The sequence below is a fragment of the Rasamsonia byssochlamydoides genome, assembly GCF_041956645.1.
Source record: "Rasamsonia byssochlamydoides strain NRRL 3658 unplaced genomic scaffold VTN77scaffold_44, whole genome shotgun sequence".
Classification (NCBI taxonomy): Eukaryota; Fungi; Ascomycota; class Eurotiomycetes; order Eurotiales; family Trichocomaceae; genus Rasamsonia; species Rasamsonia byssochlamydoides.
The window spans coordinates 57,072-79,519 of NW_027192427.1; the positions used below are offsets into that span (position 1 = coordinate 57,072).

At 50.2% G+C, this 22,448-nt stretch overlaps 7 protein-coding genes and 2 non-coding genes across 9 annotated transcripts; 7 read left to right on the forward strand and 2 right to left on the reverse strand.

Moving 5' to 3' along the window:
- Window positions 1-1,721: 1,721 nt before the first annotated feature.
- VTN77DRAFT_5944 (uncharacterized protein) lies at window positions 1,722-4,367 on the forward strand (the record flags this gene model as incomplete). The annotated part of the gene is made up of 5 exons (XM_069422167.1): window positions 1,722-1,758; window positions 1,899-2,019; window positions 2,083-2,123; window positions 2,184-2,616; window positions 2,699-4,367. The coding sequence occupies 5 exons, from the start codon at window positions 1,722-1,724 to the stop codon at window positions 4,365-4,367; spliced, it is 2,301 nt and encodes a 766-aa protein (XP_069276505.1).
- Window positions 4,368-5,693: 1,326 nt separating this feature from the next.
- VTN77DRAFT_5945 (uncharacterized protein) lies at window positions 5,694-6,452 on the forward strand (the record flags this gene model as incomplete). The annotated part of the gene is made up of 2 exons (XM_069422168.1): window positions 5,694-5,765; window positions 5,838-6,452. The coding sequence occupies 2 exons, from the start codon at window positions 5,694-5,696 to the stop codon at window positions 6,450-6,452; spliced, it is 687 nt and encodes a 228-aa protein (XP_069276506.1).
- Window positions 6,453-8,140: 1,688 nt separating this feature from the next.
- Window positions 8,141-8,223, forward strand: VTN77DRAFT_t98. Its single transcript has one exon. It is a non-coding gene; the product is annotated as a tRNA-Lys (tRNA).
- A 1,191-nt stretch (window positions 8,224-9,414) lies between these two features.
- Window positions 9,415-10,744, forward strand: VTN77DRAFT_5946 (uncharacterized protein; the record flags this gene model as incomplete). Its single annotated transcript, XM_069422169.1, has 2 exons — window positions 9,415-9,751; window positions 9,816-10,744. The coding sequence occupies 2 exons, from the start codon at window positions 9,415-9,417 to the stop codon at window positions 10,742-10,744; spliced, it is 1,266 nt and encodes a 421-aa protein (XP_069276507.1).
- A 1,339-nt stretch (window positions 10,745-12,083) lies between these two features.
- VTN77DRAFT_5947 (uncharacterized protein) lies at window positions 12,084-14,342 on the forward strand (the record flags this gene model as incomplete). Its single annotated transcript, XM_069422170.1, has 1 exon — window positions 12,084-14,342. The coding sequence occupies one exon, from the start codon at window positions 12,084-12,086 to the stop codon at window positions 14,340-14,342; it is 2,259 nt and encodes a 752-aa protein (XP_069276508.1).
- Window positions 14,343-14,896: 554 nt separating this feature from the next.
- Window positions 14,897-18,813, reverse strand: VTN77DRAFT_5948 (uncharacterized protein; the record flags this gene model as incomplete). The annotated part of the gene is made up of 5 exons (XM_069422171.1): window positions 14,897-16,060; window positions 16,112-16,312; window positions 16,361-17,251; window positions 17,307-18,218; window positions 18,304-18,813. 5 exons carry the CDS (start codon window positions 18,811-18,813, stop codon window positions 14,897-14,899), a joined length of 3,678 nt encoding a protein of 1,225 aa, XP_069276509.1.
- A 254-nt stretch (window positions 18,814-19,067) lies between these two features.
- Window positions 19,068-19,172, forward strand: VTN77DRAFT_t99. Its single transcript has one exon. It is a non-coding gene; the product is annotated as a tRNA-Lys (tRNA).
- A 398-nt stretch (window positions 19,173-19,570) lies between these two features.
- Window positions 19,571-20,046, forward strand: VTN77DRAFT_5949 (uncharacterized protein; the record flags this gene model as incomplete). The annotated part of the gene is made up of 2 exons (XM_069422172.1): window positions 19,571-19,684; window positions 19,846-20,046. The coding sequence occupies 2 exons, from the start codon at window positions 19,571-19,573 to the stop codon at window positions 20,044-20,046; spliced, it is 315 nt and encodes a 104-aa protein (XP_069276510.1).
- An 847-nt stretch (window positions 20,047-20,893) lies between these two features.
- VTN77DRAFT_5950 (uncharacterized protein) lies at window positions 20,894-22,139 on the reverse strand (the record flags this gene model as incomplete). The annotated part of the gene is made up of 2 exons (XM_069422174.1): window positions 20,894-21,554; window positions 21,622-22,139. The coding sequence occupies 2 exons, from the start codon at window positions 22,137-22,139 to the stop codon at window positions 20,894-20,896; spliced, it is 1,179 nt and encodes a 392-aa protein (XP_069276511.1).
- Window positions 22,140-22,448: the final 309 nt, after the last annotated feature.

Below are 22,448 nucleotides of genomic sequence, written 5' to 3' on the forward strand. Positions count from 1 at the left end.
ACCAGAGATTTGCCAGGAGCAACGGCAGACAGACGAGTAGCACCGGCACAACTCTCCATCCGCAGCGCTCTTGGAGTCTGGATACAGATAATTGAATCCAGATGCCAGGACTCAGGAGGTTGACACTTGGCGGTGATACTGCATGGCTGGTTGCGCAAGCTTAATCATAATGACAGGAGCCTCGGATACTTGTGACAGATGTGATCCAGCAAATTCACTCTCCGAGAGCATTGGACAGTTTGTCAATGGGCGGGTCGATCATCGAGTGCGATGGAGGTTTTGGCGTTCCTAATCCGGGATTATCCTGGTCATCGATCGCAAAACATCAGAACCCTGTTTTATTAACAGCCTGAAAGACGAGGTACACACCTTCTGTTATCTCCCTTTTGAATCTCGCTTGATCTCGTAATTAATGGTGAGTATCTCATATTCTCAACTTGCCAAGCTCCTAGCCCTGCCTGAGCTTCTGTGCAAAGCCACTTACCGAGCGGGTTCGTAGGTAAACATCGTACTTGTACGACGGGATTACTGCCACGACCCAACCAAATGGGTGCAGTAATTCAACTTAGTTAACTAGATCGCGCCCGATCTGGCCTGTCAACATCCATGCTTGCAGCAGGCTTAGAATTCCGCTTGCCCGTCGTTAGCGTGATGTACGGAGTAGATACCTGGCGTCGTCGTAGTTATAGATCAGTAGTTATAGATCATCATGTTGGATTCTTGACGTGCCTTCCAAGGGTGCGGGATCAGCAGAGGTACACGCTTGAAAAGCAAGATAGCAGACTTGTCTGGCGATTCGGGCCGGGCACAGCAGTCAGTTACCTAGGTACGGAGTAGTAGGCGATCAGATCATTGCTAGTAGCCGTCGACCAAGCAGAGAGCAGGAGCAAGCAGGAGGGCGAGAAAACAAACAGGATAGGGCAGGCGGGAGGCCACGCTGCCTGTTGCGTGGTGCAGTGGCTGAGGGAGGTTTAACGATCGTGACCCAACCTCCACCTCGAACTCTAAGACATAGGACAAGCTTCTAAGGAAGATCTTTATCAGAGGGATGCTTAGAGATCTTGTCAAGGGCTGGAGCCTCTCTCTATTTTTTTTTCTTTTTTCTTTTTTCTTTTCTTCACTTCTGTGGACATTATTATTAGCATTGTCTAGGTCCAGATGTAGGGACGAGGGTCCTTATCACGCTCGCCCGTCCCGGTTTCCGCATCCAGGCTGGACCCGCCCGCCGTTGGCAGGTGGGAAGGGCCTCGCCCGCTATTGTTACCTTTATTACCTTTATTACGCCTGTGACACCTGCTCGTTACAGGCTTCGACTCACCATCCCATCCTGCCTAATTCGCCCTATCCCCGATTCTCCTCTCTCTCTCTCTTTCCTCCGTTCTCCCTATCACCGCCCCCTCCTTCGCCCTTTCCCTCCTCGTTCTTCTCTCGTTCATTCGTTTTATCCTTGCAATTCCTATTCCTATTCTCCCCCGTGGTCCCTTCCGACTCCGTTTCCTTCTTTTTGACTTTTCGGGGTTTTCAATCTGGCGGTGGTTTTAACGGTACTGCGGTCGTTCCTGCTCTGACCGGCAGCGTCGACTGAGGAGCTTCACTCCAGCTCTGCTGCGCGCTTCCGTCACTCCGCTCTCATTTGGCGGAGGCTCCTTCCTCGAAAACCCTCTCTGCTCGTCTGTCTCAGCAGGCGTTGACGCCTGCTTCGCTTTCCGCTTTCCTTCAGAATGGCCCCTTCGCCCCCCCGGCTGCGCGTCTTATCAGGTACTGTGTTTGGGATTTTTTGTTTCCCTCCCGTCTTCCTCTCGACCTTGGATCGTACCCCAACTACCATCACTCCTTTTTTCCTCAATATCCACTTAATGAGCAAGAAATGGGCAGGCAACTGACAAGGGTCTGTGTAGTCGGTGGAAATGCGGTGTCGGCTTTCCTCTCCTGGAGACTCCAGGCGACGAACTCCTGCGATGTAACGCTTGTCTGGAAGTCGGGGTTCGAGGCGGTGGCTCAATATGGCGTGTCATTCAAGTAGGCCTTCTCACCTTTCTTCGAACCCGAAACATCCGAATTGTCATTGACCTGATGAAATAGATCCAAGACCTTTGGAAATGAGCGGTTTAAACCTCGTCATGGTAAGGATCTCGTGCCTTTGTCTTCGTTTGGCATCAATCTAATACCTTGTGTCACTTTAGTTGTGCGCACTCCCGAGGAAGCGGCGTCAAGAGAAAACGCTTACGACTATGTCATCCTCTGCGTGAAAGCATTACCCGATGTTTATGACTTGGGGTCCGTCATCGAATCCGTCGTCACTCCTCAACATACATGTATCCTCGTCAACACCACAAACACAATCGGAGTCGAATCCCACCTGGAGCAACGATTTCCGACCAATGTCGTCCTGTCTCTCGTTTCCAACGTCAATATCACACAGACTGGCACCAGCGAGTTCGAACACCAGGGATCGTCGTCAGAAATCTGGGTTGGACCTGCCAGCAAGAATCCCTCGATCCCCTCAGCGATCCAGAATGACATGGCTTCGGCATTGGCCATCACCCTGAGTTCGGGTCAGGTGGATTGCAGGGTCTCATCAAATATTAGGCAAGAGCAGTTCGAGCGTATGATAGGGTAGGGACTCTTCTTGCGAAACCTCAATTGATGCATTCCACCCCACGAGACTGTTGGTTAGATCGCTCATTGTATGTTACAGGCCTATTGCTTTCCATCCTGCCAGTGTCCTCTTCGAAACGCCAAACCACGCTCAGTTGCTGGAGAAGGTCGGTCTGCGGCAGCTGATATCCGATGTGATCGATGAACTGCTGGAACTGGCTTCGAAACAAGGCTGTTCGTTTCCGGATAGCTTTCGCGAGCAGACCATTCAAAAGATGGTCGCCTCATCCGATACCCAGAGCACAATGTACCAAGATTTCCTGGCCCGGCGACCGATGGAGGTCGAGACATACCTCGGATCTCCCATCAAATTAGCAGTGGAGAGCGGTGTGCGTCTTCCACGAATCGAAACACTATACGCGATGTTGCATCACGTCAACATTGTCAACCAAAACAGGCCGCAGCAGTTAGAGTCTTCACCACCACCGGTTGCCACTCAACCACCTCCAAGGACCTCTTCAGTGCCGCCTCCTCAGAGACCGATGGCGAATGGGATGCGCGCCAGTCGAACCCCATCAGGCATGGGAATGCCTCCCCCACCGCAGAGGCGAGGGCCACCTCCTACGAGTGGCCCCATGAGACCACCAAGTGCTCAGCCTTCTCCGAGCAGAATGCCCCGTGACGCTTCCTTGGACGATAACGGCCTGGAGGAGTTCAGTCATCTTGTCGTTTATGATGACTTCGCTGACGGCGCTCAGAACGGCAATGGCAATGGCAATAGCAATTACTCCCACTCCCACTCCCAAGACATGCCCAATGGCAATGGCGGAAATTCCAATTCTACGGCCTCCGATCTCTCCCTTCGAGAGCGTGAGCTCGCCCTTCGTCAGCGCGAACTGCAGCTCCGCGAGCGAGAGATGAACATGAGGCGAGGCGGTCGCAAAGGCCCGCCCCCTCAGCCCTCCTTCGACGAAGATGACGAGGATGACTACTTCGATCCCATGGAATTCCGCCCTCCACCAGGTATTGATCCGGATAACATTGACATGATGAGTGTCACGTCCCGCAGAACCAGGAAGACGCCGAGCGCCAGGGAGCTGCGCAAAAACCCAGAGTTGGCCGCGAGCCCAAGTTCGCGTCCTCCTTCGTCCTTGAGCCGATTCTTTGGTGGAGGAAAAAAGAGCACGAGTTCACGTTTAATCCAAGAGATCCCCACGATCCATGATTCCCTTCTGGATGATCCTTTGATGGCCTATTCGTCCAACAGATACGGATCGGTTGACAGAAAGGAGATGCACATTGACTCTAGGGCGAACTCAATGACCGCCGCCAGTCGCATGGGGGACTATGGTCCCGGCCCATACCCGCAACCGCCAAGTAGGCGAACAAGCCAGTCCCCCGGAACGCAATTCGGTCCCGGTGGACGTGGCATGGGCCGACCGTCCACGGCTCAAGATTCCCATTATGGGCCGCCGAACGGGATGCCGCAGGGCGGCCGTCCCTCTCCTCCCGCAAACATGCGGGCACCTGTCCCGAGATACCCTCCTGGGCATGGAAATGCGATGGCAGCGCATCAGGTGGAGCAAAATCTCGGGGTGAGCAATTCGCATCCAGCCAAAGGCTCTAATGTGAAAAGTCTGACTGGCAGTGCGAGTGCTAGCGCGGAGAGTGGTGACAGCGGAGCGAGTACCAATATCGATTCCGAGAACTCGGCTCACAGCAGTCAAACCAGCCTGGGCGCGCAGCCATCTCCAATGCCTGTTCGTTAAGAGAAGAGCATCTAACATAGTGACCCAATTTTATGTGGCATGGCATCCGGTCGCGTGCAGATAGATTATCCAGACTCGGAGCCTCGATAGAGAACCCGCGCTGTCTTTTTTCCTTCAACAAACGATATATTTGACGTCCACGGCAGCCGTCGCACACGGCTTCAGAATGATCTATCTTTTTTTTTTCTCTAATGAATGTCTGGGAAAAGGAAGGGGAGTCGAGTGACTAAACCTCTAGTGTGTTAAACTTTCTTCTTCTCTTCTTCTTCTCATGCTTAGGGACATAGGGAACATTTTCTTGCCGTTTGCTTCGGTGTGGGTTGGGCACGTGTACTTCCATTTTTTCTCTGCTTCCTCACGTTGCTTATTACTATTATTATTACGAGGTCAGCAAGGGTGTGCTGACCCTATAATCACATCATCACGCTCATCATCTTCATCATTGCACCTTCACCATCGGCCACATGAAATCCCCCATCCTTTTTTTTTTCTGTTCCTTTTCCTGTATGACAGTTTGTATCTTGCATCACTGGCGCATTTTTCTTTTGTCGAACTCGTATACAGTATTCTTTCCTTGCTGCTCTTTGTTTGATTTGTGTCCGATGGCTTTCCTTTCCAGAAATCATCCATTCCTCTTATATTCTTGTTAACTGGTCGATGCTGGTTGGTCCGGCTGTGTCTGTTTAATGGTTTGATTACTGGCGCACGAAAAGAGCGGAGGATGCGATCTATTAGGTTAATTGATTGACCCGACTGGGTACGAATGGGCCTCTAATTCAATGCAAGATTGCCGCACGTGGCCTCTCGTGCCTGACTTGAAGTCGAAATGTTCTTCAACTCTGGCATACTGTGTAGTACTCCGTAGAGGTAGTTTATACAACACACGTGACTTGGGCGGGTCCTATTAGTACCCGCACTTGTCGCCCATGTCAACAAAACCAAACACTCTTATCACAAACAATCCAGGGAAACAAGACAGCTTTTGTCCAAGATGCCTCCCTCTTCTCATACTCACCATCAGCATACCAATTCCCAGACGCTTTCCCGACCTTCTATCCTTCCGACGACAGCCGGCACCGCGACCGCCTCGTCCAGCATGTCGACCGCCAAAGCTCGCCAGTATGCCCATCTCCACTCCCAGCTCGCGCAGCTCAATGCCCGCTTGGCGGATACGGAGAACCTGCTCCGCATGACCGCTGTCCAGGCTGGCGATATGCGTTTCTTGGGTGGGTATATTGGCGGCTTGTTCATGGGAGCGGCCAAGGTGTTGGGTGAGGAAGGTGTGGTGAAATCAGACGGCGGCGAGGCATCAACCAAGAAAGAAGAATGAATGATACTACAATCTCGGGAAAACGAAGCTACGAGGGGATATCTTGGATATCGTGGATGACTCTTCAGGTGAGTAAGGCCGTTGTTTTTGGCTCGAGTTGGTGGCCTTATTTCTGACAGAGGTTTTAATAATTCGCACAGAGAATGGTAAAGCAGATTGCCGAGATCATCTCACCGAGAGACAAACGGCAATCGTCCTATGAAGATCGAATCTCTCAGTATGAACAGCTCGATCTGCCACATTATTATGAAACAACTGGTATTCTTCGAGTTGAGGAACAAAACGATGGCAGGGGAATGAAGGCTTCATGCCTAGCTGAGGTTGAACGACGCGGCTACAATTGCGTGCGACGACACATTCTTACTGAAAGGCATCTTGTTATTGCGATCCTATGGCCAATGGTGTCGCCTCTAGCTCTCCACAACAAAGCCACCACCCAGAATTATAGCTGGTTCCTCAATATTGTGGTGTTCATAGCTGGCCGTTGTCAGCATTGCTGTTGGAGCCTTCGAGGAGTGGATGCTGGGGGCATACCTCAGCGTCCCAACGCCACCCGCTTCCAAGATGAGAGCAGTCTCTGTCAGTGGTTTTCCAATCCAGCGCATAGCAAAAGCCCTCAAAATATGGCCGTGCGCCACAATGACAATGTCTCCCTTTGGCTGCTCACCGGCCGACTGTCCGAAGCACTTGCTGTGGTATTTTGCTCTGATTTCGGCGATGAGGGCGTCCAGCCTGCGACAGACATCTTCTGGTGATCTAGTTTCAAATGGAAAATGTGAGAATAGAAAGCCAGCTTCTTTGCAACCGGAATATCGTCTGATTTCAATGTTGCATGTTGCATATGTCCTGGTTGACTCACTCTCCGCCCGGGCAACCATGTCTCCAAATATCCCACGGACCCTCTCCCTTCTGCTTTCTGAGTTCTCTGATCTGCGCGCTCGTTAATCCCTCGTAATCTCCATAATCCCATTCTCGGATTGCTTCTGTGACTTCAACTGTGGCTTCTGTCCGGATGGGTTCTTCACTCTCCGACTTTCGTTTTGCTTGCCACGGAAGTCTTTCTTTGCAACCGATTCCAAGGAGCTCGAGGGTTCTTTGCGCTCGCTGCCGCGGGGAGACATAGCTACGCATTGCGTCCTGTTCAGTCGACGGTATAATAACAGACATCAGCGCAACAGCATGAGACATACACATGAGCTATCCTTTTGGGTGCAATCAACCGATCGTCCCCGACGAGCGCTTTCCCAGTTGCCTTTACCCGCTTTTCTCCATTGGTAGTTAGGGGAATATCTGTAATGCCCGTGTGCCGGCCGTTGAGGGACCATTCCGTCTCGCCGTGACGGATGATGAAGCAGCGGGAAGTTGCCATCAGAGCGATTCCTGAGCGAGATAGTGAAATCTGAAAACCAGTTACAAATAATTGCAGATCTTTGAGAAGTTCTAAGAGACTAGTAAAAGGAATTGTAGACCAGAGTGGTCTGCTCTTCGTATCTTATACTGCAGTCGTTGTACTCCGTAGTGGGGTCCCGCAAGACGTCATCATATAAGGAACCCCCGTAAGCAGGTAGACCATAGACGTAGTAGCGGAAACAGAGTCAATGGCAAGGAACCTCTAGCAAGGCAAATGCCTTCTCTGCATAGGCCCGTTTCTTCTGAACCAGAGCGGTAATATTAATAATAATGCCGATATAACCGCAGTATACTCTGTACTCCGGTATGTACCACTTCGATTGGATGTGCACGGACGCCAATCTTGATTACCAAGCTGACTAAGGTTTTTAACTTTTGGGAGTAAGGAGCCCCGCGCTGACGGAGTGTTATCAACTTTCGTCAGCCCAAACATATCTTCATTATTCCCCCTTCATTTCATTCTTCCCTTTGGTCATCATCATCACTCCTTTTTCCCTATCCCCCCTATCTCAAGAACAAATTAATAAGGAGCATTAAGCTGTTCTTATTAATTGTTTCTGTCTTGTTTGTCTGCATTACCATCCAACAGTGTTGATAAGGACACTAGGCTAGTCTTATTCTTCTGCTCACTTATACTGTCTTTCATATGCGCTTCTTTTTGGCTTATTTCCCTCTTCCTCTGAATTGCTTGGTAAATACCTACTTACATATTCCGATCGCAGTTCCAGAGCAAGAGCTTCTGTTGAGGCCAGATATATCTACCCAGGTAAGGTAGATGGATAGCCCTTCCCGCCCCTGACATCTGTACTATTATTGGTAACATGCCAAGTTAGGTACTGTCTGGTTTCTTGGCATCAGTCCATGCCAAGAATCAGATTATGTCATCGGACCCCAGCGTGGCGCCGTGGACTAGTTAACTAACTAGTTAACGCCAAGCATCGGCTTATGTCATCGGATCCAGATGGCAAAAAAAATTTTCCTCTCCTTCAGCTTCTTCTATCACAGCTGACCTCTCCCCTTCAACAAAGCATCTGCCGGGCTAGCTCAATCGGTAGAGCGTGCGGCTCTTAAATGAGACCCACCGCAAGGCTGCGGGTTCGACCCCCGCGTTCGGCTGTTCCTAAAAAGTCCTTGCGATTTCTTTTTTTTTCTTCCTTCGCCTTCCTGCTTTTCATCCTGAGTTGCTTTTTTTTCCTGGGAAAGGGTGGCGATAGACCCTGTTCATTTGTTGTTCGTGGTACCGTGTAGAGATGGATCTCGTGACCGCGAGGTGAGATTTTTTTTCACTCTTTCCTTTTCTTCTGATGGGTTCTTGTGATGGTTTTGATTGATATGCTCGAGCTTACGAAAACGCTTCGCATGATATTATATACAGAGATTAACAAAGCATTTAGGAATGAATACTAACTTCCAGAAACACTATCGTTGCGAAGAGGAGACCAGATACATGAGGTTGAACTAACACGGCTGATATTTACATCTACTCTGCAGTCTGTGGGAAGTTAATAAATAATACAAAAAAGGTGTGATTAGGGCTTGGGTTCTAATCCACAACCCTTACGCCTTGCAGATGATTTTTTTTTGTTCGTTTCTGCAGTCGATAATATTACCATAACCAGCATGATGATTAACTAACACCTCGCAAAGCTGTAATTCGAACACCATGGCATGCAAAATCTTGGAATTGTCGTTGTGGTGCTGTGACTGTTTTGTCTGTCCATGTTGATTGGATAATAATATTAATCACTTTTGCCATGCTGACAAATCTGCGCTTTGCCTCTTTTGAGTGCCCACTACCGGCCGAAAATTGATCTGATCTCCTAAGTCAAGCATCATTGGTAATGATATAGTGACTATTGGATATTATAAGAATGCCGGCGCGGTGGATTCTACGACCCCTCGCTATCTATTTTCCTCCTTCTTTTTGACTGGTTCCGGTTGTTATGTAGTAATTATTGATTACTGATACAGTCAACCCAATCGGTATGGGATGTGACCGGGGTTACTGGTGTCACTGTCAGTAGCCATTTCTTGATGAATAATTAAATATTACCTACCTAGTATCGGCTGCGTCCGAATTATTTCTTGGTTGTTGTTTATTACTAATGTTCCCCGGGTGGCTACCGATTGAGCCAAGCAAACGAATCAAACTGCTTATCAAGCAGCTTCCGCTTCGTGATCTACACCAGTATCCCCTTCAGAAAAAAATCCCTTTCCTTGCGGGGGGCTGTGTCGAATCCCAGCATCTATTCGGATTCGCTGGATGCCCTGTTCACCAGGTCTCTGGCAAGCGGCAATCCCTCCCACATGCCTCGAACAAGAACCAAGTTCATCTGGCCGCCGTCGACAATGACAACGGATACGGCCTCCAGGGCTGCTGGTTCAGATGTCCCGCCAGCGCAAACCTCGACGCCCGAGCCACGGGCCAAACGACCACGAGTAGCGTCGCCGTCGACATCTCGAGGACAGGCAGCGCTTACGGAAGAGCAGACATTATTACAGGATGATCGTGATCGTCCCCGCGGAGATCGGGAAGAGGGCGCCGGCTCGTCACAATTCCAACCTGCGGAGTTGAATCAGTTGTTATCTTCATACCTTAATGAACCAATGTCTGCACAAATCGAGCGGTACCAAAATTGGCGGAGTAAGGAGTCCTACTGTTCCTGATCCGAACCTCCGGCGTGTTTAACAATTATATTTGCTCTTAGGAAACGGGTCGGTCCACGACGATTACTGTTTTATTTGCCGTCGACCGAAGAGTCTCGTGCCTTGCAACACCTGCAGGAGGGCATTCCATGACGAATGCATGCCGCCTGGATCGACTTACGACGAGCATAATCAATGGTATTGTCCCGTCTGCGTCCGACGCAATTGGCATGTCGCACCGCCGACAGTGACCCCGCCGACTTCTCCTCCCCTGTCTGCACAACAAAAGTCTACGCAAGATGTTCCGGAACAAAAGCTTGTGACGGCGGAAAGTACGTCCTCTTCTACACCTGCAATTGATTCTGGGCCCGGAAACCAGCAGGCGCTGTCAATACTGGCCGAGATTTCGCGATCGATGTCCCGAGGAGTGCCCTCAAAGTCCACACCCGAGGCCGTCACTTCCGCTGCGCCGCCGCCCTGTCAAACTGCTGCTGCCCCGTCTCCACGCCCTCCGGGCCGGCCTGTCTCGACACGTCGTAACGATCCCACTGTCTCTACTTCCTCCACCTCACAAGGCATCTCTCTCCTTGATTCCCACGCCCGCAAGTCGCGCTTTGCAACGCTATCTACGGAGGTGGACTCTGCGCTGTGGGTTTTATACCGCGAGCTGGAAAACGCCATGTCGCTTCGACAACACGTTGCTGAACTCGAGGCTGAAATCGTGAAGTTGCGTCAGGATGTGAGCATCCGTGACAACCAGATCATTCTGTCGCAACGAGCGGCTCAAGCGGGACGCCTTCCTCAGGCAGATATTGACCGGCTGAGAATGCAAGCGGCCAAAGCGGAGGCGGCCACACGGGAGGTAGAGGCGCTACGGGCGAAGAATGAAGCGTTGGAAAAGGAGCTGAAGGAAGCAAGGGCAGAAGCGGCTGCAATGAACGAGACCTTGAATGAGTGGAAGGGGAAGCTCATCAACCTCATAGGCAACTAAGCCTACGATCAGAAAAGCTCTAGTTGGCTTTTTTTTTAATTTGCTATTTTCTGTTGGATTTCCTTCTCTGGACGACTCGTCTCGCATGCATGTTTTGCCTGGATACCATTTCTAGCATGGAGTTTTGGGCATGGTTTTGGGACTGATTGATTGCATTTGTGGGAATAGTGAAAGGAACGGAGCGTTGTGCATGTGTATATAGTATATATTATATCCTATCCATTTGGTGTGTACATACAATCAACCCTTTTGATGTTGTATGTGCCAGCACCTGGGAGTCCCGGGTAGAGGTGATCTCACCCGTGAAGCAAGTACCCGAAATAAACGAAGGTGATGGAAGGTGATGGGCCATGTTGATTTTTGGTGTTAAAACCAGCCTGTTTTCTTATCCTCTCCATCTTTTCTAATCATTACTATTTTCTCATATTCTACTAGGAGTTCTAGTTAGTCGAAATTGTATTATTTTATCATTTCCGTCGACAGTATGATTATATCTCCTAATCGCTAAGCTGAGCTGAGCGTAGGTGACGAGATTTTGCATTCTGTCCAGCGTTTATTCGATTACGATTTGATTTTGATTTGAGAAGTTGGGAATGCTAGTGGTTTTTTTTTTTCGGTGATGGCTTTGCGAGATGTTGTCTGTGCATGGATGTATATGACTTACGGAGTATGTGAATATATATATTTCAACCTTATATAAGCACATCTCTTTCGACTCGACAACGGAGCAGCGATCAACTGTCAGAGAACCCTAGTATTGTCACACAAATAAAAATTACTTACTCTCATACAAAATCATACTTCATAAAAAGAGAAAAGATTAACTGAGATTATTGTACAGTTGACAACGTGCTTGTTACTCAGGAATACTTCGAGCGGATATGGTTGTCACGTGATCAGTTTTCAAAGTAAAAACCGAAACTTCCAATCAAAGTCAGAGCAGCAGGCCAAAATAATGATGACCGTGATAAGATCATAATTTTACTTTTTATCAAGTCCGTCTTCTCTATTAAGCTGCTCTCTTTATGTCTGTCTCATTGATGAGGTTACTTATCGGGAGATTTCGTTCCTTTTGATTTATTATTCCTTTTTGTGTGCTTAGGAAGAAGAAAAAAAAATACATTCTTGAATCAACAGTTTTGATTGCTCTGACCCCTCATGACTAGTTAAGAAATGTATCTGGCTTGGAAATACACATTACGAAGAATATCTGATATTGAGAAATATCGGATGTATTTGGTCATGATCTGATTCTAGCATTGCTTTTCCATCTTGTTGTCAACCATCTTTTTTTTTCCCCCTTCCAGTTCAGAAAATAAATCCTACCCACCTGCCTAATATGGGCCGCTCAAAAAAGGCGATTGCCCGAGACTCTTCCCAGCTCTCGGGCAAGCCTCTCTCGCAGACCTTGGAGCCTTCGCCTTTGAGCACCACCGCCGCCAACAACACTGAGTCTGGGGTCGATGGTGGCAGTGCTGGTGACGAGAAATGGGTCACATCGCCCGACCTCATCCAGGGCGATCTTCCCTTCACACCCGATATCATGTACAACCTGACGACCTTTCTGCTGGGAAATCCGAACGTGAACTCGAGCCATCTGTTCCGCGCAGACATCTTGTTTGATAGCTCGGGAGTGTTGAGAACACCGCAGGAGACGGAGCGGTTGTTCTCGTCGTCTGCAGCACGAAGTGATGTTGCTGTACCTGTGTCTGCGTCTGCGTCTCCCGAGCAGGTACAATCGGTACCTGCCAGAGAGATTCCCGACTTCGAACTGAAGCGGACCGTTGTGAGGAGGCTCATCCCGCGGAATCCACGGTTGGATCGTCCCTTGGACCAGACGTGTCATTTCTACGAGGGGAAGACGTCTGGTGACCTTTCTGCTTCTTCTTCTTTACCCACAAAGGAAAGGTCGTTGTACGTGTACACGCCTCATATCTCCTCGAAAGAGGATATTCCCTATTACCATCCAGTGCTGCGCTCGTTGGCGTTTCTCTATGAGTTTGATCGGCAGCCGCGCAATGCAGCATCATCATTATTATCACATGATGGAGAAGAGACGACTACGACACAACAATCAGAAAGGTCGGGAACAGGTACTCTTTCCGTACATTTCGTCCCATTCCCTGCATCAGAATCCTTCGACCCGATCCCGACGCGTCTCGAACGCACGCTTCAGGCTCTTCTGTCTACACATGTCCGACTAGCCCGCACAACTCGTCCTTCTCCCTCTCCCTCTCAAGTTCAACAGGATCCCGACAGCTGCGGCGATGGCAGCAACTACAACCCAACGAAAGACAACGTCATCCCACGTCATCTCGTCCAGAACACGTATTCGCGCCTGAAGTCCACATATGCAGCTGATCTCTGCCGGGACTGGGTGGAGGAAACTGAACCGTCGAAACACGTTTTCGAAGATCTCGCAATTACCGCCTTCTTGATTGAATTGTGGAGGAGCATGTATGGGGTTGTGCCTGCTGCGGAGAAAGCAGCAGCAGCAGTAACAAAACAGCAACAGCAACAACAAGGCGATGAGCATGCACACGATGATGACAGGACAGAGGAAGAAAGATTTTCTTCTGACATTGAAGGAACGTTCCCCGGCTTCGTAGACGTCGCATGCGGCAACGGCGTGCTAGTCTACGTCCTGCTCATGGAAGGCTATCGGGGCTGGGGCTTCGACGCCCGTCGGCGCAAGACATGGGCCATCTTCCCACAATGGGTTCAGGACCGACTCAAAGAATCCATCTACATCCCCAAGCCATTCGCAGATGCACTATCTGTCTCTGGCGGGGGAACCTACCAAGAAGATCTCGCCGGCCTAGGGGTAGATACCCACACCGGCACGTTCCCCAAGGATACATTCATCATCTCGAACCATGCCGACGAGCTCACCGTGTGGACGCCACTGATGGCCGTGCTTGCGCAGCCGGCTTCTCCGTTGCCCTTCCTGGCGATTCCGTGCTGTTCGCATTCTCTCTCCGGAGCAAGATATCGGTACTCTCCTCCGAAGGCAAAGAAGAATAAAACCGACGAAGACAAAGACGAAAACGCGCACGAGCACGAGAATGAGCACGATCACGAAGACGAGGTCGAGCAGAACCCCCAACCAGCAACCGGCGACCTAAAAGCTCTCCGCGCAGCCAAACTCGCTGCATCCACACAGGGCGACGACGCCGATCCGAACGCTCCTGCATTCCAGAACTCGATGTACGGCTCCCTGACGGCGAAAACGATGAGCGTCGCCGAGGAACTAGGCTATGAGGTTGAGAAGACGTTGTTGCGGATCCCTAGCACGCGGAATATGGGCATTATCGGTGGGAGAAGACGGACTGCCGAAATCTGGGCACGACGACGCCAGACCACCACCCTCACAACTACGACACAAATAACTACCGAAGACGTCACCGAGAATGATGACGAAGGAACCAAAGGCGACGAAGGCGAAGACCTCCACTCAACAGCCCTCCAGCTCATCCACCGCGAATGCGCCCGCGAAGGCGGCATCGACTGTGCGGCGAGGATCTGGATTCAGCGAGCGATGAGTATCCACAAGGGGCCGGGGAAGGGGAGGATAAAGGGGTGTCGAGATGGGCATTGATAGTCGCCCGCGGTATAAGCGGAATCAGTCAGTCAATCAATCAATCAGCTGGACTAAGGAGAAAGTTCATGGACTGGTTGCTTATCAAGTAATGACTGCTACGTTACTGTTGCTCTCTCGTCAGTAAGAAACAGTACCCGGTTTTCAAATGGCCTACAATGGGAAGAAAAAATGAAGGGAAAATATTATTATTTTATCCATTCGTTAAAGAAATCGAAATCATGCCGGCCATGAAAAAAAGCATTTATTCACATATACACGTACCAACAACACCCAGACCCTGTGCAGTAGTGGGTGGTAGGTACCTAGGTAATTCGAATGCCCTGCCATCATCCATCGCATCAACCACCGCCCAGCCATCCATTCATTCCATTTATTCGTTCCAACCCAAGAAGCACAAAAAGGAAAGTATGTATGTACAGCAATAAATACGTGTATATGGTACATAGGCATGTATTTACCAAAATAGAATAGAATATAAGAAACGGAGAATGAGAAGGGGAGATAAGTGGGAAGAGATAAGTGCAAGGTGACTAGGTTGATGCTCCATCAAATCAAGCTCGCACATCAACCCTGGCACGCCTTTCGTCCTCTGCGACGGCTCTTGCTCTTCCTTTACCCTTATCTCTCCTGCTGTTGCTGCCGCCGCCGCTGTTGGTGGTGGCTGATATCTCTCTCATCCGGCGGACGGCACGGCCAAAGTCAACCAGGTTGTAGTCGGCAGGCATGTGTTCTCCGCTCACGATGCACAGCACCTTCATACCGGGTTTGTACACCAGCCCGCTGAGCAGCTTCGGCGTGATGAGGAAATATTGACTGCCCCCGGCGCCGCCGATGCCGTCACCATTGCTGCTGTCGGCGGTACGAGGCGCACATGCGATGTCGACCATGCGCTCGTGCACCATGCGCTCGTTTCTGGGGTCCATACCCTGGTTGATTTCGTCGACTACGCGGAACGGTGACGCGGAAAGAGACTGCAGGGCCATCAGATAGAAGATCGTGCTGACGGCGCGCTCGCCGCCCGACTGGCGGTGCGAGTCGAGGAGGGAGAGATTCTCATGCTCGCGGAACTTGACCTGGATCTGGATGGACCACTGGTCAAAGTCGCTGCCGCCGGGTTCCCCGTTGGGACCGGGCGGCTCTTCCACCTTGTCGAGTGTGACCTGACCAGCACAGCCAATGCGAGCAAATGAGTCCGAGAAGGCATCGGAGATCTTTTGAACCAGGGCATCAAGCTTCGGTTCCCACTGCCCGCGGATCTCATTGATCGCGTGCTCGTAATCGGCAAGCGAGCTTTCATACCCGGCCAGCTTCTCTCGTAACTTCTGGATCTGACGCTCGCGATCTTCGAATTCCTTGAGGAGGCCGGCGCTGCCTTCGTGCGTAAGCTCGAGACGGGCCTTCTCAGAATCGATATGTGCCTCAAGCTCGTCTAAACTGAGTCCCTTCACAGTGGTGTCAAGCAACTCTTTCAGGTCCGGTTGGCTGTTAGCGGCATGCACCACTTTTGTCGCTTCCTCGGCCAACTTCCGGCCAATCTCCGAAGTGATTTTTAAGTTCCGCATGGCCTCCTTGACCTCTTCACGCTTGGCGTCCAAGGTGTCTCGAACTGCCGTATTCCGATCTTTCAAGGTCTCAAAGTCCGACAACGCTTCGATGTGGCGAATTTCGGCATGAATCAACTCTTCGTGGAGTTTGCGGAGGTTCTCAACAGCTTTCTAGTCGTCGTCAGCATAGGAGCCATGATAGCTATAAATCTTAGTACATACAGCATATTCAATCGCCGTTTCAGCCTTCTCGATCGCAATTTGATCTTGCTTGCTGCGGATTTCCATTACTCGCTCTCTAATTCTTTCAAATTGCTTCTCGATCTCTTTCCGTTTCAATTGTTGTTGATTTAGCCTTTCAGGAAGAGCTCTGTAATTGACCAGAGCCGTCTGCTTTGCTGATTTCTCTTGTTCGAGTTCAACCTGCTCAAGTTAGCAGACTGCACGATTCAAGCAAACTTCCTTACATACCCTCTCTGCTGTCTTGATTTTGTGTTCCTCGCTCAAGCGAGCGAGTTCAGCCTTATCAGCTTCGATCTTCTGTTGCACCTCACGGATATCATCTCTCCATTCCGCTATGCTCTGCTGTAGTTCTTGCTTGGCCGCGGTATCCACAGGCTGATTTGTCCAGATTCTTGCTCGATTTATCAGCCTAACGCGGGTCGATGTCGCACTGGGGCCGTATTCGCGCCTTCGAACAACTTGATAGCTTCGTTTGCCCGCGACCCAGGAGCTCATCGGTCCACTTTCCATGGTTGAATACTCTTCATCCGTGATATCTCGGAGGGCTACCGGCGTCTGGTGTAATCTATTCTCGCTGCACAGCATAGCCAAGACGGGCTCCGGACCAGCAAGGTAGTCTTTTGCCCAGCCGTCAAATCCAAGACTTCGGAGCTGCTCGTCAGAAATGGGCGATTTGAAGTCTTCCAACGGCACAGAGCAGGTTTTAATGCTGATATCATGCAATTTCATATCGATACTCAAAGCTCTCTGGAGAGTTCTGAAATCATTGCGAGTCTGCGTGGTAAAGGCCGTAAAGTCTGTTTTCTGTAACAGGGATTCAAGAGCATCCGCATACTTCGGCTCCTTTACCGAACACGTCACGATGGGCGGACCAAAGACTTCCTTTTCAAACTTATCTGAATTTTCTAAGATCCATTGATAAGCTCGGTAGGAATCTGGTGAGATCTGTTTGAGCTTGGCCTCCTGCTGGCCGGCTTGGGAATCCAGGTTCTTCAGCTGCCGTTCAGCCTGTTCAATCCGGCTCTTTTTGTCCTGCAATTCTTCGAACAACGGACGCCTGGCGTCTTTCAGCTCTTTTGCCCTAGTCTCAATCTCCCTTATTTCCCTTTTTTTGTCTCTCTGGGACAGAATCAGTTTGGGTCATGAGGAACTCCCGAGAACTCTAGACACTTACTATGCGCTCGTTGTAGGAATCAATGTCAAACTCAACCGGCTCCTCTTCCATCTGCCGGGTAATACGGTTGATGTTTTGCTGGATCTTTTTTGCCTCCTGTCTGTAATTGGCGCCGCTCTTCTTTTCTGCTTCAATTTGCCCGGCAAGATCTTTCATCGCGTCTTCATGCTGCTCCATCCTCTTTAATATCTCGGTAGCGGCCGCGTCAGCCCTGATAACTTGCTGCCGCTTGTACTTCACCACTTCATCGAGCCGTAGGCAATATTGCTGCTTCGCATTGACCGCCCTCAGCGCGGGTTCCAATTCAGCTTTCAGTTGTTCCAACTCGTGTTCGAGTTGGTCTTTCCTTCTCTTTGCCTCCTGAAATTTCTCATGGTGATCCTTGTACCTTGGAACGGGGCGCGAGAACTCCAACATCTCAATCCGCCTCTTAATCACGGCTCTCTGTTTGATTCTCTCAACATCTGCTCGCTGCATCTCCTGGCGATTCTCGAGATTGGCCAACAGGTCCCTGTCATTTTTGCTCTCTGCAAGCAGCTTCTTCTGTTCCGCCCTCAGTTTCTTGAGATTTTCATGCCACTCAATCATCTGCGGGCCCGCAGCAGCTCTTTGCGTGGAATGGAGTAATTCCACAGGAGAGAGTGCTGCAAACTCGGCGACTCTGTCCTGAGGTAGGAACTGGCACAGGTTGTCAATTTGGATGGACAACGATTGACAAATCTTCAAAACCTGTTTTCGACTCGCTTCTTTCCCATTCACAGTAAAGGTGCTCTTGTTTCCTTCTCGCTTGATGGTCCGACAAATTACGGGATTTCGTTTGAATGGTCCTCCACGTGCAAGCTCAATCTCAATGGTAGCCTCCCTGCAGCCATGTTTCACGAATTCGCCAGGGTCTTTCGCACGTCCCAAATGCTATGAACACGTTAGCTCTGACAGACATGTCCCCAAAAATGCTGTTGACAAAACTTAGTAGCTAAGATATGAGGCCCGATCTTACCTGTGGCCCCCATCCTAATCCCAAGCATATTGCACACACAAGAGTGCTCTTTCCCGTACCGTTTGGACCAATAACCATGTTCAGCTTGGGACCAGGAAAAAACTCCGCTGAGGTATATGTGACAAAGTCCGTCAACTTGATCCGAACAATAGCACCTGGCTGAAACTCGCCGTAGCCGTCATTTCCGCCAGATTTAGAAGAAATTGACGGCGCAATAGACGCTGTGGCAGGTCCCGACTGTTGCCCGCGTTGGCGAGAATTCGAAGCCGACTCATTATTCTCATCGTCCTCCTCACTTTGATCGTCCGGATCAGCTACCTCATCCTGGGTTGGATCTTCGACCTCATCATCATCGCTGTTCTCGGCAGGACTCTCCAGCCTGATGCGTTTGCTGGGAGTGGACGACTGCGAAAGCGGCGTTGCGAGTGTGCTCTCATCTTCGTCGTCGTCGTTGGAGTCCTCGTTCCGTCGCCGTCGTCGCCGCTGCGGCGGCACGGTCAAGGAAGGCATATCTGTGAGAGATCTTTGAGGACTAGAAATGCTCAGAGAGTTGGTCCTCTAACATAATCTGGCGGAATGCTGCATCACCATAATTCATCCTGCTGTATTTCCCCTTTAGGTTCGCTCGCGAACGCGACGGTGACGCGCCTGAGGACGCGGTGTAGAATGACATTATGTAAGCTGGGCTCCTTGCGCTACTCCTTTATTGGAAGCTGGTCTTGGCTCAATTTGTATCACACTAGGCTGCAGCCTACCATCGCCCGGCCGGGCTAGCTCAATCGGTAGAGCGTGTGGCTCTTATCCTCCGCTTCGGCGGTGATAACAGACCGATCACCACAAGGTTGCGGGTTCGACCCCCGCGTTCGGCTATTCCTAAACAATCCTTGTGAATTTCTTTTTTGCTCCTTCGATTTTTTTATTGCACTATTATTAACGAATTTGTATTCGTTAAAAATTTTTGTTATTTTCTTTTCTTTTTTTTTTTAAATATATTTTTGCTCCTGCCATGAACTGTTCCTAGAAAAAATATCGGAAGAGTTTTAAGGAAACACAACAAAAAATTTCCTTACTCGCTCACTCCAATCCGTAGGCGGTGTAGACAGGCAGATCACGCTGCAGTTCTGAAGCTTTACCGGAGGTAGAGAAAGCTCCTCCGGCCCGCATGATGGGGAGGGACAAGATCTGCTTAAACATGATTTGGCAAGGAACACAACAACCTGAACGATAGCCGGCGCTACCAGGAAAAAAGAAAAAAAGGACCTCAATCATGCTGTCGCCTCAGGTTGTGAGGACGGGCCTCCTCACTACTGCCGTCGTGACGACAACAATCATAGGGACACTCTGGGGAGCGGAATTGAAGACCAAGCAGGAAGTCCAACAGGTATGAAGGAGCCGTTTTTTGCTGCCCTGGAAGGTTCATCGTCATATATGTCCGTAATTATTATTTCTTTTCTGCAGAAGTTACAGGACCAGCGATTGAATCGATCCGTCTTCTCCTATTCAATTTGCGCTTTGCTGACCCGCAATCCAAAAATGATACAGGCAAACGAAAAACGCGAACAAGCAACCATTGACGAGAAAATCGAGTCCCTCCAAAACATGCGAGCAAACCTCGTCGCCAAGAAAGCCACGGTGGAGAAGCAGTTACAGGATCTCGAAGCGCGAATTGAAGAGAAGAAGCGGAAAGGCCTTATTACCGCTCGACAGAATCCTGACGGGCAGAAGGGGTCAAATGGAGGTTGAGTAAGGCGCTTTTTTTATGGAGAAATAAGTCTCGCTTTGGCGAATGAAGACAGACAGTATCTCTGTCTGCGGAGTTGAAGTTCGCAGTCGACCGATCGATTGCGGACTGCGAAAGGAATCGCTGATACGATCACGGCGACGGGGGATCAAGCGAAGCGCCACCTTCGAGTTCGAGCAGACAGACACAAGGATGGAGAGGACGTTGACGACTGTGTGTGCTGTGCCGCTGGGATAGCATTTCCGAGAGTGCAATCTCAAGCTCGCACTGCTTTGCCGAACTAGCTTTGGTGCCTATGTGATGTACATGGCTGCAACCGCCCAATGCGTCACTTCAGGTTGTCGGTTATACCGTGAGCCTGGAGCGTGAGTTTGTCGCTAGCACAGGTATCGGAGAAGTTTGGACTGGTATCAAGAGAAAGCATGATACATGCATCTATATGTAATATGACTGCGAGGTCCATCGTTTTTATTTTTGTTCTCCTGTATTATATAGGCGACGAATGTCATACCATGGTGCCATGATAAAACTGGGGAAAGAGAAAGAAAGAAAGGTTCCAATGAGTACACAAAACTGTAATAAAACAAGTACATACAAACCTTCGGGTATAATCATAAGCAATATATACAGAATTTGTGAGTGTGTATTAGACAGCCAGTATATCATCATTCATCCCATCACAACCAGATAGACTTCCGCTTGATGTCCTGGAACCTTTCTCCATCGGAGGATGAGGAGCGTTGGCGTTTCTCATCCTCGATCTTTTTCTGCGGCATCTTTCGAGGGTCCTGCCACATCTTATCACCCATCAGTTCCACCGCAGCCGGTTCCCGACTTGGCAATTCTCTCCTAGTGTTTGCTTCCATGAGTTCGTGTGGCGCAGATGGACCATCTGCGAGACCGCGTCCAGTTCTCCAGGATATCGCGGGTCCTGATAATACCCGTCGAGCGGCATAGTCGAGTGTTCCCTTCTCTATTTTGGCGTCTGCGGCAGAAGTAGAATAAAAGAGTCGATAGGGCGATCAGGGCCGCGACAACGCCTGCGACAGCGATACCTACTATCACACCGGAGGATAGGTGTTGACTATTTAGATCTGAGGTGGTGGAGTTTCCTCCCGACCCAGGACCACCAACTGAGGAGGAAGCGGATTCGGAGGGCGGTGGCACAGAGTTCTGACATGCCGAACCGGACGATGAAGTATTATTGTGATTCACAGCCACCAGTTTCGTCTCAGTGGTTGGATTTGCCTGCCAGATTGTGAAGGCTTTGTTGTCATTGTCGACATAAACGTAGGTCGATGAAAGGAATGTCGTGCCCAACAGGGGCATGTCGTTGGTATTGGTACCGCCTGTTGCTCCCAGGTCGTAGACGTTGAAGGTCACGGTGCTCGTATCGTTGAGCACGGGGATTCCTTCGTCATTAACCATGACGTTTGGCATGACCAATTGGTGGTTTGGAACAGTAATGGTGAGTCCAGAGGCGAGTACAAACGACATGTTCCCGGTGAATCTGTGCCAATTCAAGATGCCACAGGTAAGTATTGATCCATACGATGCAAAAGGGAGAGCCGTCTTACACATCATCCGCTTTATACGACATTCCGAACAGTCGCGCGCCCTGAGAGGGACCAAGATACGTTCCTCCCACGCTGGAATTGAACTTTTCCCAGACGCTAGGGTTGAACGTGAGAAAAGGAATATCCGGTTTGATACAAGTCCTCATCGCTGAGCCCGGCTGGGGGAGCAAACTCGTCTTCGTGCCATTAGGAAAGTCCAGGGTGATGTCGTTCAGGTAGATGAGCAGGGAACTGGGACACTCTAACTGATCTGCAAGCGTGCCAGTGAAATTCGTCCCCGAGGTTTTTGCAGCATCGTAGCCTCCCAGGACCAGATTCCCGTCCAGCTGGTATTCGGCAGCTCCTCCCTCCCAGCCCCAGAAGAGAGACCACGTCCGAGACGCAATTTGCCCCGCAGAGATGAGCCTCTCAAGGACGGTCGGATCCATCCCCAATCCAAAGCTGCTTTGTGGAACAGACCCGATGGCCGAAGTATAGAGGGGAAATGCTGGTAGAGTGGTGATGGGCCCTAAAGTCATCACATCGGTCCCCCTGGCGCGATCCCAAGACTCTTTCCATCAGCTGGTCGAAATTCAATCGCGTTATGGTCGACAGAAGAACCGTTCCACGTCGTGGACTGGTTGCCGTTGAACTCTCCGCCTCGCAGCCAGCTGCACGCTTGATTCGTGGATGATGAGCACTCGTCATTCACTCCCCACACGCTGGTGTTGTTCCAATCACTTTGATTCCCAAAGAAAGACATGTTAGTCACGTCTGTGTCCTTAGAGGCAAACAGCTCCCTACGCATTGATCGCAAAAATCAACTTCTGGGAAGGCGTCCCGACATC